The sequence below is a fragment of the Oryzias melastigma genome, linkage group LG7 (genome assembly GCF_002922805.2).
Source record: "Oryzias melastigma strain HK-1 linkage group LG7, ASM292280v2, whole genome shotgun sequence".
Classification (NCBI taxonomy): domain Eukaryota; kingdom Metazoa; phylum Chordata; class Actinopteri; order Beloniformes; family Adrianichthyidae; genus Oryzias; species Oryzias melastigma.
The window spans coordinates 13934078-13954496 of NC_050518.1; the positions used below are offsets into that span (position 1 = coordinate 13934078).

Genomic DNA, 20419 nt, shown 5'->3' on the forward strand with positions numbered 1-20419 from the left:
ACTCACGTGACGCACCTTTGATTTTACTCCCTTCTGTGAAAAAATCTCGTTTTCAAAGAATCCAGAAGCAGATCTGACAGATAAACTCGCTGCGTGGATTCTTTTGACTAAATCCTCGTTTCCCTCTCAAAAATCACTCACTTTAAGAAACATGTGTAGTCATAAAATTCACAAAGACTGACCCAAAAACAACACCTAAATAGAAATTATTTTTTCTACATTTTCATTCATAATTTTCCTTATTTGACATCGACCATTATGTAACAATTTAGGGATTTTTAGTGGTTAAAATCCCTAAATTGTTTATTTTAAATGTGATAATTTGAATTTTGGTTATTGGAATCTTCATTATGTCAAATATTGGATGGACAATTGTGTTTTTTCATTTAAAAAGAAAAAAAATAGAAATATTCTGCTTTTTTTCAGAATTTCTTTCTAGAATTTCAATGGTTAAAGTCATAAACTTTATCAAAAAGTCTTTTTTAAATTGAAAGAGTGAAGACAATTCAGATTCAAAGATTATTTTCAAACCAGGAAGAAGAAAGATTTAATATTTATGTGTGATTTTTTTTTAAATCATAAAAGGGTCTGAAATCAGCAAATTACATTACTACAAACTTACATTCCAAAAAAAGGAAAGAGTTCCTCCAAAATTTCACAATAAAAGCTGAGAATTGAAAACAGTGATATATATGGCTTTATGTTTTAAATGTCTATTATTGTGTTTGAGATTGTGACCACTTGTTATTTTAGTTTGTATTATGATATAAGTAAATGAACACACTTAAAAAAAAATTGTTGTGTAGAATAGAACTATGTTGATCCCAGGAAAGGAAATTCAACCAATATCAAAATTAAAATATTGAAAGAAGATAAAGACAATATTGAACACACTATTTATAGCGTTTTATATATATATATATATATATATATATATATTTAAATAGTTTTGTGGTATAAAAGAAAAAAAGGATCTCTATTCCACAATCAAGTTTTTTTTTTGTTCTTTTTTTTTTACATAAAATTATTTTAAAAAATACACACACACACAATTATTGTCTAATTAAATTTAAAAAAATCCTCTGGATATCAATTGTTCCATATCAATATGTATATTTTAGAATAGGTCACATAGGTTTCTAAATAAGTCCAACATTCATTTTAATCATGATTCTGGCTCATATTCAGGCCTGGGCCGTGTACAAAGGCAAATACAAGGAGGGCAGAGACAAAGCGGATCCCACCATGTGGAAGACCCGCCTCCGCTGCGCTCTGAACAAGAGCACAGATTTCCAAGAGGTCCCTGAACGCAGCCAGCTGGACATATCCGAGCCCTATAAGGTCTATCGCATCCAGAACCATAATTTCCAAGTCAGTCAAGCAGGTATTTATGGAGAAATTGTACTTTCTGAATGACTGTTTTGCTCAGTGCTGAGATTTTGTGTTTTTGACCCCTATTTATTTATTTATTACCCGTCCTCCTGATAAGTTCTACTAATTTGATATTTCTGGGTTTTATTATTTTTTTCTCTTCTGTTTTCAGTGATTCCTGTGATAGAACATCAGGTTATCCGCAAGGTAAAGCAATTTCCCAGGAGCCCCAGTTGTCCAGGCAAACAGGTATGAAGTGACATGGTTATAGAGACTGATGCTGATGTCAAAAGTGGGGTCATTTGGGCAATGACAGCTGTCAGGACATCTTTCTCCAGCATTAGATTTTAAATTTAGCTTTGGGTCTAAATGCTCATAGAATAAACTGATGAAATGATGTCTTAATCTGTTTCTTCTGCTCATTACCAGATGATAAACAAGTTTCTCTATCAACGTCCATGGTTAAAAACATGTCTTTTAAAGCAGTAAACTATTAAAATCACAGTACTAAAAAAATAAAAAATAACTTAATTCCAAGAAATCTTTTGAAATATAATAATCAAGCATGTTATCCACCCAGTTATCAGTCAGATTTAACGGTCTTAAAGACCCACTTTGATGAAAATTGTGTTTTTGTGACATTTTTTCCTCTTATTAAGAAAGTTAAAATGTTATTTTTGAGTATTTCTTTATTCAAATTGTTGTGAATCAGGAGCAGACAACATAAAAGTAATTTAAACAGCTTGTAGTTGTGACGTAGAAGCTGAAACTGGTGCTCCATTCGGATTCATCCTCTTGCAGACTAATAGATCCATGGACATCTTTGTTTTCCTCATCCGAGCTGGAATCTGGCTCAAAACTGGACGTCTGGATAGCGTTGCACCACTACTGTTAGTTTGGGGGTGTGAGGGGCTTTAAGCTAGCAGAAGATTGTGTTAACAGATGGGTGATGGGAAGGGGGGCTGGGCTGGCTCTTGGTCCTGCCCACAACTCAGAGACAAATTTGCCTTAGAACTGGGTAGAAGACCGTACCCCTGCATGTGCAGTCACAGGCTCCGACTCATCTTCTACCTTGTTGGCCATTCGTCACAGAGAATCGGAGGCACGTCCAGTCCTGATTTTTTGAATTTTGCGGTTTCTTTAAGAGATGGAGAGTTTTGTGTATCAGCAAATGTTGGGATTGAAGGGACTGAGGCTGCGGATGCTCTGGCAAAGCAGTCCTTTTCTAAAGATGCTGATTTACATATCAGTAAATCAACATCTGTCCATTTCTCATGTAATTTCCAAATGTAAAAAGCATAGAAAAGAAAAGAGACGTTTTTATGAACAACTCAGTGATTTGAATATTTTCACATTTTCCTTCCAGTCTATTGTGTCGATGTGTGGTTCAGATTTATTAGTTAGATGAGCAATAATTAATTTCCTCTGTCGAACTGGTCAGTATAGTGGAGGGGTCTGCAAAGTGTGGCTCTTTTATGTCTGCATGGTGGCTCCTTGGCCAAACGTAAAATAGGTCAGGGAGACCGCTGACCCAGTCATGTCGACCGTTGGAGTCCCTGGTAATGGAAGCCTAACCAAAAATACATAAAGAAAACAAAAGCCAACAAACTAAGACTACCAAGGTCAAACCCCAAACTAAAATAAAAAATCCCAGCAATGTAAGACTGCTGAGGACAAAGAGGGGAAATGGAACCAAAAATAAATAAATAACAGGAAAATAAAACAGCAAATTTTAAAGTAAGGATTACTTTCTGGCACAGAGCAACTTTTATTTTGAAAATAAGGTATTTGAGCTTCCAAAAAAAAAATAAAAAATAAAAAAAAGCAAGAATCATATTTTAAAAGATGCTTGGTTGTTTTTAAATTTTTTCTTTTGTTTGTGCCAAAAAATAGATATATTTCATATTTATTTAAAAAGAAAAAGGTCATGAATGCAAATCCAAATTTCTTAAAGGCTAAAGTAAGACTTTGCGGCTTCATAAATGGCTTCAATGGATTCATAAATAGATTCATGTATGAATAAAATAAAGTGCTCGTATTTATTAGATTTTCACTTTATGAATTTGGTGACATCACACATTCACTTTAAGAATATAAAAATAAAAGTGGTGAGCATGGTTTCCAATAGCCTATATAGTTTTTAGGGATTAGGGTGGGAATTCAGACATAGCACATGTCCTAGTAAACAACTTTTTTGGCAACAGTTAAAGGGAAAAATAATGTGTTTTCTTTGTTTTCATAAAAGAAATGTTTCTCTAATGAAATCCTAATTTAAAAAAAAGTAGGTACATTTGTCACCTTGAAGATCAAACCAACAGTTAAGATTGGTTTCGGAACATTAAATCTTAAAAATAGCGGTTGGCCCTTTGAATACTCACTTAAAGATTTTTCAGTAAATAAATAACACATTTTCTATATTGTAGTTAATATTAGAGAGTTCTATAAAAAGACTTGGAAATATCAGAATATAAAAATAAATGTATTGCATTCATCATTTGATGACTAATAAACATTCATGAAACAAACTCTAAAGTCTAGTCCTTTCAGGATCGATAGTCCACATTTCAGATACCAGACCTGATAGAACCACAAGGATTTTAGAAATAATCTTGAACGTGACAAAACCATGAACTAAAGCCCCAACAACCGACCTAAAAACTCAGAAGACCTGCCAATGAAAACCTGACAAACCAGACTCTTAAAAAGACGGAGGATCGTTACCTTAAATGAAGACAGCTGTGGATGATTAACAACTGGAAGCAGGTGTGACTGTGGCGCTCGGACAAACACCAAACTTCAAAATAGAAGAACCCAAAAAATAACTGAAAAACAAAACTAAAAGGCAGCTTTCTAAAAGTCCTGTTGTGAAACTCTTAAAAACAAATTTATATTTGACAGTTTTCCAAAGCACCAAACTCATTATTTCCTGTTCCTCCTTAAGAGAAAAAAGTTTAAAAATGCAGATTTAAGTGAAGTGAACTGTTAAGATTAAACAATAAAACTAAGTGTGGCGCTTATTAGTATTAAATCTTAAAAAAAAAAAAAAAGTTATTGATTTAAGAGAAATATATATTTTTTTCATTTAATTTTTCTTGTATTTTTTAACCCAAAAAATGCCATAAATATGCAAAAACAGCCTGTCAGTGGCCGGATGAGCAGCCGAGGGGGAAAATATGAAGCAAATCGTGTAAAAATGAATCATTTGTTGCTGCTCTTAAGTACGCTGCCTAACTTTGGTTTTGTGTTTTTTCCAGGTTCTCTGTCAAAAGGAAGTGTTTCAGACAAAAAGAGAAGAAAAACCGCCTGCTGGTAAGAGCTCGCACAAGTGAAACATTTTCTCGATAGACACTCTAAAGTCTGACAGAAAAGTCTGTTACTGAGGCTTTTTTCTGCCACAACAAACCAAACAGTTGACAGGCTGCAACCAAATGTGTGCACTTTGGAGATGAATTGCTGCTTCCTGATTTTGACTCACAAAAAGTTCAGAAATGACTTAAAGAAGGATGTTGTTCTTTGGAGTTTGGGTGTTGAACTATTGAACTCTTTAAGGTCGTTTGCTAAAAATATTGTTCATTCTTCTCCTCAGACATTCATTTTTTATTATTTTGAGTTTTTTTTTCCTCTAAACTTGACGCTACACTAAAACATCAGCGTCAAACTCTTTACCCTTTTTTGTGATTAAAGAAAATAGGTTTTCCAATAAAGATTTTTTTGAATATTTATCCCAACGCCTCTCCTTTTGTGATTTTTTTTTTCTTTTTTCCCTTTAAAAACCTCTTCATTTTCAAAAATAGATAATTTCTCCGGCAGAATCACCTAACTTCTCGTATTTCTTCCACTGAATGACCCGCCTACTTCAGTTACAAATGTCCCACAAAGAGAGGAATACAATCTGAACCTATAAGGTGTTTTTTAGGTTTTTTCAGTGTGATGTAGTGATATATGAGCGGTTTTGAAGGGCCTCCAACAAGGTTTTAGTTTCAGTTTTGGCTCTAGTTGTCATGGAGATTCTGAAGTAGAAGTGCAACTCAATGGGATACGTTAAAGTTACACAACCATCCCTTCACACTTTTCACATAACCTGTCTGGCAAAGAGAATGATTCGTTATTTTAGAAATTTAAAACAAGAAAATCTTTAAACCTATTGCTTTTTAGCTTCTAAACTTTAGCCCCACTCCAACAAAAAATTGTTTTGTTTTTTTGACATGTTCTTGTGGCATTTCTCTAAAAATTGGACGACAAATATGAAGAAAATTAAGCTGAAAATGTAATTTCTGACTATGTTTTCAAGTCGCTGTAATACCAGGAGCTGACAAAAAAAAGTATTGTTTGAAAATTTGTATTTGTTAAGAAGAAAATACAGTGGGCGGGACAGACATTCCCTGCTCCGCCTCACCCTCCTCCTTCCGCTCTGCAGAAACTATGTCCTAGAAAACGATTTAAAACGCTTTTAAGTATAGAAACTTAAAATGATGCATAAAAACGGCATAATTATAATTAAAAGAGCACTTTGAACATATTTAAAATAGATCAAAATATGGGACTTAAATGTGCCAAAATATTACCTTTCTAGGATTTTATATCAAAAGACAACACATGTTCAATATGATTTTACAAAAAAATAATATCCCACCAGATATGAAAAGTAATTTCACCCTGAATGCAGCTAAAATTAAAGCTTATGATGATACTAACACCTCTGTGCAATCATCAAAATAACATAACAATCCAACAATTGTTTTCTTATAGTTTTAAATCTATGGTTATTTTTTTCAGGAATTTCGTTTGTTAATTTGTCAAAACTAACAATTGTTTCCTTTTTTCTCTGCTTTGCTTCTTTAGACCTGATGATGGAGCACATGTACTGTGGCTTATCAGGGACAAAAAAACCCAAAGAAGCCCTCGCTCCTTTAGCCTTCCCCACGCCGCCTCTCAAAATATCCGGTAAGACAAAGTTTTTAATGTTAATTTAACTCCTTTAACTACATTAACTGTTTTTTTTGGGATGTCCAGACTTCCGCATGCAAGTGGTTCTGTTGTACCAGGGCAAGACAGTTTTGAATGCGACCACCAGGAGCACCGATGGGTGTTTTATTCTACAAGGACGCGTTCCTTTGGGAAATGAGAGCATCTATGGACCCTGTGCTGCCCAGCAGCTCTCCTTCCCATCTCCAAGCTCCGTATCCCTGCCCGCCTGCATGGCAGACGCAATGAATCGCCTTCTTTGTCACTTGGAAAGAGGTGTGCTTTTATGGATGGCCTCAGACGGGGTATTTATCAAACGTTTCTGCCAGGGTAGGGTGTACTGGAGCGGCCCAATGGCCCAGCACAATGACCGTCCGAACAAGCTGGAACGAGAGAAGACTTTCAAACTGCTCGATATACCCATTTTTCTGCATGGTAATGCTGCGCACGCAGGATTTCTTTCAGTTTGTGATCAGGATATTTTGTCCACCTAACCTGCTGTTCATCTTTAGGGCTCCAGAGCTATTTACAGGGGAAGGGCCCCCCACCTCCTTATAAGATTGAGCTCTGCTTCGGAGAGGAATATCCTGACCCCGGTGTGCCCAAAAACAAAAAGCTGATCATGGCTCAGGTGAGCAGAAAAGTTAGGAGTGACCCTTTTGTTGTGTTCTCTTGGCTTTTTACTCACATTTGTTCTTTATTTTTAAATATTCTAACAGAAATGCAGATTATTTGAAATCACAACGAACAATTTGAAAGAAAATCCTACAAAAAATTATTTTAAATTGGATTATTTTGGAACAACAAATATTGCTGATTTTTAAAAATTAATTTAAGATCCTCTTTTTTGTTTTTTACTTTTGAACATAAAGAATATAACATTATGCCAAAATAGGCTTTTTGTGAATCTAAAGGATCTTGTGCACTACTACTTAAGGGTTTGGAAATTTGGTAACACTATAGAAAAATAATCCTTAACAAACTATTTATAAAACATTAACAAGCGTGAGCTGAACCAATTAAATGACATCTGTGGAACTCGCGCAGGTGCTTTGACTTTAGTAGATGATTAGTTGGCGAAACTCAGTTTAAAACATTCTTGATCTGCAAAATTTAGGCAGATTTCTCTATAGTTTTGTAATATTTCGAAATCCTGTTTTTGAGGGTTAAATGAGTTGGGATTTATAATAAAAAATAAACAAATAAATACATTAAATCAATTTAACAGTAGCCACTCAATTTATATTCTATGCAAGTTTAATTTTGCAAATGTAATTGTTATGAATTTAGAACTTTTAACAAATAGCAAATTAAAACTTTATCAGGCAATAGTAAAAAGAGCGGGCTTCCTTCTAAATCAGATGATAAACACCTACTGTGGATGATAATTATTCTCCGCGATTATCTTCTTGAGCATATCAGAATTCTGGGTCAGCTGATGCCATTTCTCCATGCTGGAGCATGGAGAGAGGGGGGGGTGCTCCTCTCACAGAGCGCCAGTTCGCGCGCCCCCTTCTCTCTCCCTCCTTCTGCACTCCTCAAGGGGCTCTGCTGCGTTCTGCTGTCCGGAGATACACCTCAGCAGCGCAGCACCTCCTTCGGACTCAAAAAAAATCATACACGTGTCTTGAGTTGCCTGAGTTTTTGAAACGAACTGGATGAGTCACGCAAAATCTGCGAATATGTGAAACAGCGAATAAGCAGGGTAACACTGTACATCACAAATACAGATTTTTCTTTAAGGCTTTGAGAGATATATATTTTTTAAAAGCATAGACATATAAATACTTTCTTAAGAAGTATTTGTGAGGTGGTTATGTTTATGTTTTCTAAGAGATATTGACTTTTTTGCAAAATTTGAAAATTACCTTTATCATATATTTTCAATAAAATGCTTGTTTTATTTTTAATATTTCAAAATCGTATTAAATTCTAAACTTTTGAACATCTTTTACTTATCTTAAACCTTGAATCAAAAAACAATCCATGGCGACTGGATAGAATCAACTTGGATAAATAGGATTCCCCTCATACTTGAAGCTTATTTTCTTGATGCCTGAATTTATTTCCACCTATGAAAAGAAAAAGAAATGCCACACATGGTTTCCATTTCAATTAGATGCTAAATTAAGACATTTTTGGAGCTGAAGTGCATTCACATCAATAGGCGTGACGGGGTAAAATCTTTCCTGAAGCAGCAGTAGCATCTTTTAGCCAGTAGAGGTCCTCATTTGCTAATAAACTATGCATCCTGCTGCCTAGGTGGTTCCCTTGTTTGCAGTGGAGCTGTTGGAGAGGTTCAACTTGGGGGAGACGGAGGAGAAGCACCCCTGCATCTTAAAAACAGAAGAGGAGAAAATGGAAGAACCCTGATGTGTCTTGGAGTGGGGCTGAGTTCCATTAGATGAATGTGATAAAAGTGTATATTGGGCCTCACAGGTTAATCAAACTAATGGATTTTATTTAATATTTTTATATATTGTACTGATGGGTTGTATGTGATGTATGAACATTTGGACATCTCCTTATATCATATTAATAATATGCTTTTAATGTGAACTTCTTTGTTTCTCCCTTTGTGTGACATTTCTCTCATATCAGCTTATATGACACGATACAGATAATAAATTCACACTCATAATTAAATCTATAAAGCTTGTTTGTTCTTTTATTTTTCTAGCAGACATCATGTAACAGATTCACAATTTTTTTTAAAAATATACATTTTTGTAGCTGTAACATTTAAAAAGAAAGACAACAGGTATCTTATTTTCCTTCAAGTTTAAAAAAAAATACACAAACTAAAGTGAGAAAGAGTGCTGAATCAGATGATATACCCGTATCTGAATTTAAAATACTTTCATTATTTTCCCTGCCTTCAAACAATTACAGTACATAAAAAAATGAGATGGGAACAGAAGCATACAGTACAAAGGGGTCAAGAGAATTCACAAAGCATCATGTTCCAACGTGTTATTAGCACCATTACTCTTCAGCCACACAGCACGCTTTACTCTTTCCATCATTCAGTTTTTAATGGAAAAAAAAAAAAACATAAAAAACAGTCGAGGCGATGTGCCACAGATCTGTCTGTGTGGGCGGGATTGTCTGTTACGCAGCTTCCTTTTAGTGTTCTCCCTTTCTCAGAGATAATGTTAAGAACATATTGGAGAGTAATGCCTTGACGAAGAAGAAGTTTTTGAAAGGACTCCCAGCGATGAGTTGAAAGAAGGCGAAAAGTTGCTCATACATTCACCTTTGCCCGCTGAGCCGACACCTGAGCATCAGATCAGAGCAAGAAACCGAAGAAAGAATAAGGAACAAAAAAACAAGACTGCATTGCAAGATTGACGGAAATTGCATCAAATCTGTTTAGCATATTTACTGTATATAACACCTGTAATGTAATATATATTGTCATGTTATTTATATATTTATACCTGCACTTCTTCAATAGCATATGATTTCATTACACTGATTGAAAACCCTGCAGTGAATACTTTCATTCAGGAGTGTGGGACAATCATGACATAAACAGAGTGAACAGACGAATGTTTGATTGTCTCACATAATGTCTTCAGTGTATCTGTTGGGAGTCATCCGGAAATCCTTGAGCTGTTTTTTCCTTTCAAAGGTTAGGCTAAAGGAAAGGAAAGGCGCAGATCGTGTGTCAATTTGCGATTTCTTTATATGTTGTGATCCTTCCCTGCAACCCTACCTTGAAGTCTCTCCACTGTTTTGTCTTGGCGGTGGGGCAACAGAGACAAGGAGGGTGTGTGTATGTGCATGTGCAAGTTTCTACTGCCACTTCATTAGCTTAGAGCCACGAGGTAAATCCAAAAGTTTTTCATCAGGTCCGGTTAAAGGAAGGGCGTCCGGCGCAGACCAACGCCGTTTCCGGCGGCACTGTTGCTCCCTGGCCGGAGGCTCCGCAGCCAGAGCGCGCTGGAGGACCGGGGCGGGAGCAGGTGCTTGGTGAGGAAGAGGGGGCGGAGGAGGTGGAGGGGGCATCTCCTCCCTGTGCGAGCTGCTGGATTCCACTGTCACCTTGGACGGGAGATGGGGGCGATGCGTTCTCGAGCTGGTGCGCGCCTGTGTCCGGTGAGTTTGGGTGGGTGTGGGGGTGAGGGCCAAGCATACGTCACCCTCTGAGAGCTGGCGGCAAGGCAGGCCGTAAAGCTGTGTGGTTCTCTGGGGAGAGCAAGAAGACCAGCCCCGGTCTTGCACAAAGAACGGGTATTCCATCAAGACCTTCAGTGTCTCCTACACAAAACCAAAACAAAACCCAGAAGTCAGTCATGTATCATCACTTTGACTTTGATGCATAAGGATTACAGATCAGTAACTTTGTTGTTTTTTTGCATTCTGACCTGAAGCAGCCAAGGCAACAGCGGTGTAAACCACAAATGTGATTAAAATCAGCAATTCTAGAACTTCTAAACACAAAACTCAATTTTACACCAAATGTCCCTGTAACATTTAAGACAGTTGACTCCTCAAATCCTATAGTGATATTGTTACAAGATCCTAATTTAGAAAATTGTTAAAGTCCCACTCCAATCATCTCTTCGATGTTTTTTAAAAGCATTACCAATAGTCTTATAATTGTGATTTTGCAGTTTTTATCCTAAGTCCAAAACCTGTGTCGTTTTCTAGGACATACTTTCTAATAAACTACAGAGAGGCAGTAGTTCATTAGAAATTTGCCTCTGAGTTGTGGGCGGAACTGTGAGTCCACACCTACTTCCCGTCATCCATTTGGAGATGTGATTTCTAGAAATCCCATCTTCTCTGCTGCTGATCACTTGGATCAGGATAAAGAGCTTCAATGGCAGTTTGGTTGGAGAACACGTAGGACACTGGTCTTTCAGGCCCGGATTCTGACACCCCTTGACACGCTCTCCCACTAGCTTTCAGTGGTTGAACATAAATAGCGAACAATATTGGAGCTATACAGCCGTACAGTTTTAAGCCAAATACCAAGTCAGACGAGGAAAACAAAGACGTACATGGATATAGTCGTCTGGAAGTGGATGCATTGTAAAATAGCGGAGGAGGGAGCTTTGGGCACGCTGATTATACAGCTACAAGCTTTTTCTAAGTGCATTTTTTTGTCTGCTCCTGATTCACAACAATTTGAATAATGCAAATTTAAGCTTAATTTTCTTTTTTATGTGTCCTCCATCATGAGAAAATTTCTACTAGAATATACTAAAAACAGCAAAAACATGATTTTCATTGGAGTGTGTATTTAGTCGGATTTACTATCCACTTCAACTAGGTGACCGATTTAAGAATTCAGTTTAAATGTTTACTGTTTTTAGAGTTCTTCATGGCATTGCTCCTGTTTATTTATTTACTGACCTTTTAACTGTCTGCAGTCATTCTAGACTTTTGAGATCTGCCAACCAATATTTGTTTCATGTGCCCAGGTCACGACAGAAACACTAGAGTGACCATGCTTTTCCCCCTCAGTTTTAAAGGAATATTCCTGCAGACTTGCATGTGTCATCAGACCTTAACAGTTTTAAATGTCAACTGAAAACGTACCTTTTTAGAACAGTTTTTAGTACTCAGTAGTTAGTGGCCTCTTATTTAATTTTAGTCATCATATTGCATTCTCATCTATCTTGTATATATTTTGGTGCTTTTTGTACTTTTTTTTCTTTTTGTGCTTAGTCTGCCTAGTTTTAAACTTTCTTTTGCGCTTTTTTGAAAAGCACTTGGGTACTCTGAAGGATTGTAAAATGCTGAATAAGTCATTCATTTATTCATTCATGTAATTTCATGTTACCAGGAATATCTCTTCTCCTTGCCTTTAGCTCTGCTTTTTTTTTTTTACTTTTTTTTTCTAGCTTGTTGTTTTGCAGGATTGGTATGCAGCATCAGCTTTACACTCACAGACCCATTCACCCACTCACACACACATTCACACACTGGCGGCGTCTCCGCTGCCGAACACTGGCACCAACCTTTCACCAGAGGCAAGGTGGAATTGAGTGTCACGCCCAAGGACACTTCAACACATGGGCGGGGAAGGTAGGAATCAAACCCACAATCTTTTGATCAGGAGTCAACTGCCCTACCGCTGCACCACAGTTGCCCAACTTTGACACTTAAAGCAATATAAGTATCAGGTGAAATTCAACAGACTGACTAAAGATTGAACTATAGTCTGTCAAAAAGGGCAAAATAACAGACTTTTTTTCCAAGTAGTTTTTAACCAGTTATGCACAGACATTTATGGATGAACAGAGCTTAGCTTTGTGGACCGACCTGAGTATTACGGTCTGTGAGATGCACCTGCAGGTGGCTGAAGCCCTGTGCGCTGCTGGGAGAAATCCACTGCACAGTGCAGGTACTGAGGTGGAACTCTGAGGACGTGTCTGCGCTTCTCAAGAAGTCCTCTGTCCGCAGCTCCTCTACCCGCTTCAGCTTCCCACTGGCCAGCTCAATCAGAGACCCTTTGGTGAAGTGAGGTAGGAGTGCAGGGGGAGATTTGTGAAGGGTCAGGGATGGGCTGTGAAGATGGGAAGGAGATGATTCGCTTCCTCTGTTGCATTGTCTCTCACGCTCGTTGTCTCTATCTTGGTCTTTGTCGTGATGTGGTTGCTTTTCTTTGTCTTTGCTTTGTTCTTTGTCCCGTTTTAAGACCCTTTCCTTCTCTTGGTCTCTGTCACTGTCTCTTTGTGACCTGTCATGGCTGTTGGGCAGACCCAGGGGTAAGTGTGGAGAGTTCCTTAGATTGTGCTGTCTCTGACTTGGCTCTTTGTGCAGGTTATATGGCGGAGTTTCTGGAGAGCTGTAGAGATTGTAGGTTTGGACCTGAGGATTGGGGTGTGACACAGATCCCAAGGAGTAGTAAATTTGGGCTTTAGTTTGTGTGGTCCCCATATAGTCCGAAGGCCCCCCTCTGGGGGGCCTGGGATCCAGTCCGAGGGGATGGGGACTGGTGGAAAGTAACCCCAGGCTCCCCTTCTCATGTGGATGTCTTTCCTGCAGAGAGGAATGAGACTCGAGGGTCTCCTGGGCTTGAGAGTCTGACAGGAATGCCCTTCCAGAAAGAACATGGGCCGTCAAATCCTCATGTTGTCTCCGTCCACCATTAGCATGGGAACTGTGCGGACTGACATTGAGCCTGGATCTGCTATTGTCATTGCAATATTCTCCTGTGAGCAGAGGTCTGGAAGCTGAGGCAGTCCTGCTACCTAGCCCATCCAAGCCATTAGGCCTCTTGTTTAAGTACCTGGGTCTCCCTTCTACTAAGTTTGGATCTTGGGAGTACAGATAGTGAGGAGGAAACAAATAAGGAGAATAAAGAGAGGAACAGTAGTCCCGCCGACCACTGTTAAAATAAGACCACATCTCCCTGGAACTGGCAGGGTAGGGAGTCTTAAAGGAGGGGGAAGGAGAAGACGAAGGGGAAGTAGGCAATGATAAGGGGGTATCCCCTCTAAGCCACCTGGAGTGGTGGGGCAAAGGTGCAGGAAGTGGATCGTCTCTCCATGTTGGAGACCTTGAGTTCCTCCTCTCACCCATTTGCCCGGAATAAAGGGGAAGGGAGCCGGAAGGTGAGTAGGTAAGGGGCCATTGTGGGGGTACAGGAAGGCCTTGTGCTGGTGGGGGCAGAGGTGTGGGACTATGCAGAAGGTGAGGATTTGGATTGGAGAGAACTCTATCTCTGTCGCAGGCCTCTCTGCTTCCCTCACCTCTCCCATTGTTAGACCGACTCCGGAGAGGCACAGGGGGTTTAAACTCGTCTAAGGGGACATGGTGCTCTGCCGATCCTTGCCGAGACTCCCTCTTCTTCGGAGGGAGACACTCTTTGCTGCGGTCAGGGCTGGGATTCATGTGTGGGCTCCAGCAGCAGTAGGGGCCCCCTATGTGTAGGTGTAGGCTAGGTTACATGGGCCTCACGGGAGAACGAGGGGCACAGGCAGAGGGGAAGGCTGACACACAGCATCACTATCGGATCACTGTAGATGCCTTTGTGTCGATGCACCGCTCACCTACAAAGAAAACACATAAGAGGGGAGAAAAGAGAAAAGAGAAAAGATGGAAAAGAAAATACAATGTTTGTTATATCACTTGAAGCTGTGTATTTTCTGCACTATAAGGTGCACTTAAATTCCTTAATTGATATCCTATACTCTGGAGCCACTTATATATGGATTCATTTTGGTTGCACGTACAAATGTTGAAGCGATTTTGAGAGGTACACGGTGCTCTGTCAAAATGTCAATTTTTTTACGAGTTAGTATTATTGAACATATGCTAATGTGGCTAATGTGTTGTGGCGTCTAACTTTTTTTTTACGTGCTCCTAACTAGGTTGAGTTAGCATAGTCGCAATAACATTTGTTTTAGCTGTTACAGTCTGCTTTTTTATGAGTTTCAAGATTCGACAGATTTCCTAACTATTATTTGCTCTAAGTACCAACTGTGAGGACATGCGCCAGTATTGGGCTATAAGCCTATTCAAAAAAGTACGTTTAGAGTGTTTTTGAACGCGCTATACATGCCCAGTGTGTACATAGCAATAAATATGACAATCCGGTACAGAAAATATGGAAAACACTTAGCCTTCAGTTTGGTCACCTGTGGAAAACTATAATATTATCAGATAGATGGGTACACATTTATTTTCAAATTGTTTCTCCAGAAGACTTTGAATAAGTAAGGAGCTGTTAGTTGCTGATAGCTGTAGCTAATTAATCATTACTTATATGCAGGGCGCTGAAACTACTCAACTTGCTAATTTCATTCAAATGCACCACTCCCACATGTTGGCTAAAAATATTTTAAAGCCAGAGAAGTTCAGAGGCAGTACTGTTTGTGTGTAAATACACACACATACACACATAAAAGGCCTCCCAGCAGGAGAGTTTTCATCCTTGACTCTCTGGGGATGATTGGAATATGTAGATTGTTTTTCTGCAGCACTTCTATAAACCACCCCCACAACATCCTCGGGTGCTCTCTGTATTCTATATAAGCTTACAACTGACACCCCCTCACCCCGCTCTCTTTCAAACACATAAAACAACAGACAGATACTCCCTCAAGCTGCAATATACACACTGCCATTGATGGCTAGATCTATTGACCTCCCAGCAAAAGCTCTCTGAAACACTTGTAGATGCAAAATATGTGTATTTACCTTTTAACAGGTGTCATGTTAGTTCTGTGAGATAAAAATCTGGATCTTCATACAACTTTTTCTTGCCTTTTTGATCTGAAAATGTGCTCATATTATTAAATGTAAATTATCAAAGTAATCTTCAAGTCTCTTTAACTATGTTAGAGATTTGCTGCCTTGTGCAACAAAATACAGGTGAGCTGCCTGAATAGTTTTTAACCTGTTGTCTTCAAATAATACATCTGCTATCCGACTGTTCCCCCCAGCAGCCCCATCGCTGCTCCAGCTGGTGCCACAATACCATGGCGCTATACGGCCACAGAGCTTCACACTCACCAGCAAGTATGTCATCCGCCAACAAACTCAATGGCATATCATTATCTGCCATACTGTCACCATGGCAACTAAATCCACATAGACTATAGCTTTATGTATATATGTACACAGACATATATATGTACATGCACATAGCTAGTTAGGGAGTTAAAATGGAAACAATTCTATGACACACTAAATGGGACAAAATTAAGACATAATCAAAAGTGTGCTACGCTAGCAGTGGCATTATTTCACAGCCAGTCACCTGAGATCAAGTGAGTGAGTAGCAAGAAGTAGTAAATAATAACTAATTATTCAGCTTGGGGATTTGACTGATACGCCATATGTGTAACACTATCAATTTAGGAAGTGTTCCATAATGTAGCTTGATTAAATCCAGCCTGTTGTGGCATACTTTTTCCAAATCTCAGCATGACACTTTCTGGAGTCTTCCAGGATCACCAATTATATATAATGTATAGATGTACAGGACACATGTGTCACTGCAGGTCAAAGAAACAGTTGTCCTTTTGTCAAAGCTGTTTTGTCCAGATCAATAGCAGGCTTTGCGAGGAACGCAGAGTCAAGTAGAGAGCCTTTGCCAACTTCTCAATAGTCTTAATTTTGTCCCTTTCAGTGTGCCATATGGAGAGGCGGGTACACTGTTGCTCATCAAGCCACTTGGTCCAAAAACAGAATAAGTGTTAGAGTGGAGCAAGCTGTTCGTGCATCTGACTGGCAAACTGAAAACTGGTTGGTGAGAGGAGGGGAATTCATTGTCCACAGCAGTGACTGGATGGATGTAACAGAGCAGAACAAAACATGCTGTGATGCACACAAAGAATACACAATGAGTTCATGCAAACATAAACAGAATTGAAAATATTTTTTTAAAGCTCAGATTTTTAATTTTCACACTTGAAAGTAAGCTTTTGTGCATTCCTTAAGTTTCAGGTAAAACATACCTGTATATCTCATTGCTAACCTTACTTGTGCTCAGAGCTAAGCTTTTGATTTGAAATATCGATAGAGCAAGAAGAGACAGAACACTTCCTTAATCAGATGACTAATTTATTAAGTATTTTGTTTAAATGACCTAAACGAGACAGATAACGAAAAGGCAGAGCCACTGTGATTAAGATTCTGTTTAAAGATCAAGTCTGATGAGTCATGTTATTGGCATTTTTAACATGTTCTTGTGTCACTTTTTCATGATGGAAGACATATATTAAGAAAATTAAGATAAAAATTGGATTTCTGAGTATTTCTTTATTAAAATTTGTGTGAATAAAGAACAGATGGAAAAAAATCCCATTTGAAAAAGATTGTGACGTAGAACCTACAATGGCGGTACACAAGCTTCCTGTTCTGCTCCATTCTGATGCATCCACTTACAGACAATTAGATAGTCTCAGTTTTCCTTGTCCAAGCTGATATCTGGCTCAAAGCTGTTCGGCTGGATAGCTTCAATATTGCTTGCCCATTTTTGTTGCACCAGTAAAGTTAGGCTTGTGAGGGGCTTTAAGATAGCGGCAGAGAGTGTTAACAAATCGACGTGCGGATGGGGTGAGACTCACTCCGCACCAACATCCTGGCCACAACTCAGGGACAAATTTCAAATGAACGACTGCCACTCTGCAGAAACTATGTCTTTGAAAACAACACTTAAAAAAAATGTTGACTATAAACAGCATAATCATAATTAAAACTTGGAATGCTTTTCAAATACGGTAGATCGAAATCTGATTGAAGAGGGACTTTGACGAGAAGTCATTAGCATTATCATATGTGATAGCATCAATATGTGTTTGTCAAAAAAAAGTTAATCATTTATTAAAATATTTAGTAAATGGTTGCAACATTAGATTTGCACTAGTGACATAAAACATAGAAGGTGGTACATTAAAAATGCAAGGGTAAGAATTAAAATCAATGAAGAAAGCAGAAAAAAAACAAATTCAGTCTATGGTTGGCATCTAAAATGACTTTCTGTTGATGCTTTTATTAATTGTCTGTTTGAAAGAATATTTTTGAAAAGCCAAAAAAAAAAAAAGAAATATACATATATTATATATATAAAAATAACAGAAAAGTTATCCAAAATAATTCAAAGAAAGGCTTTAGGCCGAGGCCAACAGCAAATCATGTCAAGTGTCATTACTTTAACATGTACTAATTTTATTTCAAACCTAGACCTAGATTTCAATGAAAATTTAAGAAGAATCCATGCTAATAATTTCCCTTTTTAACAAGTGTTAAAATCTATTTAAGTAGTTTCAACTTCAATTACATTTGGACACACAGGAAGTCATTTAAATAAAAATACTAAAAGTGTAAAAACATTGGGAAAAAATTGTTTTTACTTTAAGTTTACCTTTTCCTAAAGTGACCAGAAATGTTCCACTGTAAAGACAGATAAAAAGATGTAAAGTCCTAAAATTTTGAAGTTTTCAAAAGAACATTCTTAAAAACCAACCGGTTCCTTTTTACCCAGAAATGTTTATCTGTGAAGATGCCCCGAACTAAGATTTTTGAAATTGGTTTGTCCTTAGATGACTCTCACATCCTCATGATTCTGACAGCACTTCGAAAAACGCTGTCAAGGCGAATTGAATATAAATTCAACACAACTAAACAAAGAACAAAAATGTGCATGTGGAGGAGTTTAAAGAGATATGTCTAACAAAATACTCCTACACCATGAAGACATACATGGAGTTTTTCAGGACGTGTTTTACTGTTGCAAATTATAACCAATGACATTTATAGCAGCAAGTTGTTGCAAACACTTTTGTGTCTTTTTATCTAAAATAAATTATGTTAATGAATACAGTTATGTAAATTTGATATAAAAGTACTAAATATATTTAAAAACAATGAAAAATAACAGAATGAAAAAGGCTTAAAAATTGACATAAACTTTTCTTTATCCTGCTATTTTTTTAAGTTTCCGGAGAGAAGCTCATCTTCATGACCACAAACCTCAGGAAACCCAATTACAAAACATGATTGACTACTTTTTCCCCAATAAAAGTTAAATTAAACTCAAAAATCCAACAAAAAAAAAAAAACATAAGGGGAGCAAACAAGCTCTAGCAGTTTTGCGATGGGAGACTGACCTGGGTGCAGGTTGAGCAGACGTCCAAAACTTTGCAGTCATTCATATCCACTCCTAAGCTCCCTGCTGTGTTACAGTGTGTCTACACAGCACTGCTGTTGCTGGCCTCCACACCCGCAGACAGCACAACTTCCAGCTACACCCTCCTTCTGAGAGCGTGAAAAAAAAAAAAAAACAGCGAGCCCACCAAACTGAAGGAAAAAGCTGAGAGCCCGATACCGTCTCTGTAGTTGTGCATGTGAGCATGTGTGTGTGAAGAAAGAGTGTGTGCTTGTGTGTGCAAAGAGCTGAGGAAATGAGTAATATCTAGCAGTGAGAAACATGTCTGCTATGCAGAGCCACACAGGCAGACCAGTTGCTGCTGCCGCCCACTTGCTTTAATCACTGTGAGGGATACAAGCATGCATACATAACACACTTACTCACATGCACATACATTTATTCATACGAGTATTAAAACGCAGTTGTATGTACAGTCGAATATCTTATATTCTTACTGTACTGTTTTTTAAAAAAATATTGCCACCTCAATGCCAATAAGACAATTAATGAAAGAGTAATCAATGCGTTTCTCTGATGAAGGTGGTTTTGAAGACATAAAGGCGCGTAAAGAAAAGGAGGGATGCTGGGAGGCGAAGAGACATTTGATGAGAGACAGGGAGGGACGCGGTAACAGGCTCATCCTACACACACTCTCAGACTCAGGCTTTCGCTGCTGCCTCTGACTCAAAACTGAACCTCACATCCATCCAGCACACACAAACACTACTGTTGTTTTTTTCTGTTTATCTGCAGTTTCATCTGAATGTGTATCCTTTTGTTCTCATCACAGCACTTTGTGAAGAAGCTGCTTGTTAGAAGAGCTTTTATGAATACATTTTGATCTGCCTTTACACCCGCACACACCTGAGAACACACACTTACTGATACTCATTCGAAAACAGGAGCACTGCAGGGGAGCTTTTGAATGATCTGCTTCACTGAGTCAGGCAGTGCGAGCGCGGTGTGTTGGTATGGCTGCTTCGGTTTATTAGGACTGTACTGTGAGTGTTCATTCACAGCCAGAAAACACGAGAGTTGTCTGCGCAGGAAGGCTGACAGAAACTCAAACTAGAAGAAAAAGAAAAGTCCATTGATCCTTTCAGAGTTATGCACATGCCCTACACACAAAACAGCGAATCAAAAGTTAGACTTGTCAAACTTTTCAACCACAACAAAAAGTCATATTTAGAGATGTGAGCACAAAACCGTGCTTAAAGGCCATAAAGAATTGTTCCTGTTGCGAGGCGACAGCTGCCAAAAACATCTGCTTTGACATTTAGGTGGAGGTTTCTTTAAGTTTTTCAAAGTGAACACTGATTGAAGATGATGCACGCTGAGGTTGTGTGGGCTTGAGTGCTGTCTGCGCCAGCAAGTTTTTTTGTGTGGGCCCAATACATTCAAATGCTACAATTAATATATTCTACAAGTACTTAAAAAATCTTTGGGGCAGTTTGGATTGAAAGGAAA

General features: G+C 38.2%; 2 protein-coding genes across 2 annotated transcripts in view; one reads left to right on the forward strand and one right to left on the reverse strand.

The window, feature by feature from the left end:
• irf10 (interferon regulatory factor 10) overlaps positions 1-9398 on the forward strand; it is a 10554-nt gene extending 1156 nt beyond the window's left edge. The window contains exons 2-8 of the mRNA XM_024293914.2: positions 1189-1384; positions 1544-1620; positions 4626-4680; positions 6214-6315; positions 6385-6771; positions 6849-6967; positions 8599-9398. Of these exons, the coding sequence (XP_024149682.1) occupies positions 1189-1384; positions 1544-1620; positions 4626-4680; positions 6214-6315; positions 6385-6771; positions 6849-6967; positions 8599-8709 (1047 nt within the window). The 3' untranslated portion in view covers positions 8710-9398. The remainder of the gene's footprint in view (positions 1-1188; positions 1385-1543; positions 1621-4625; positions 4681-6213; positions 6316-6384; positions 6772-6848; positions 6968-8598) is intronic.
• Positions 9399-9546: 148 nt separating this feature from the next.
• The window catches only part of zmp:0000000926 (ataxin-1-like), a 20592-nt gene continuing 9719 nt past the window's right edge, over positions 9547-20419 (reverse strand). Inside the window, exons 2-3 of the mRNA XM_024293909.2 lie at positions 12613-14345; positions 9547-10599 (exon numbers count right to left, since the gene is read on the reverse strand). Coding sequence (XP_024149677.1) covers positions 10135-10599; positions 12613-14187 — 2040 coding nt within the window. The 5' untranslated portion in view covers positions 14188-14345 and the 3' untranslated portion in view covers positions 9547-10134. The remainder of the gene's footprint in view (positions 10600-12612; positions 14346-20419) is intronic.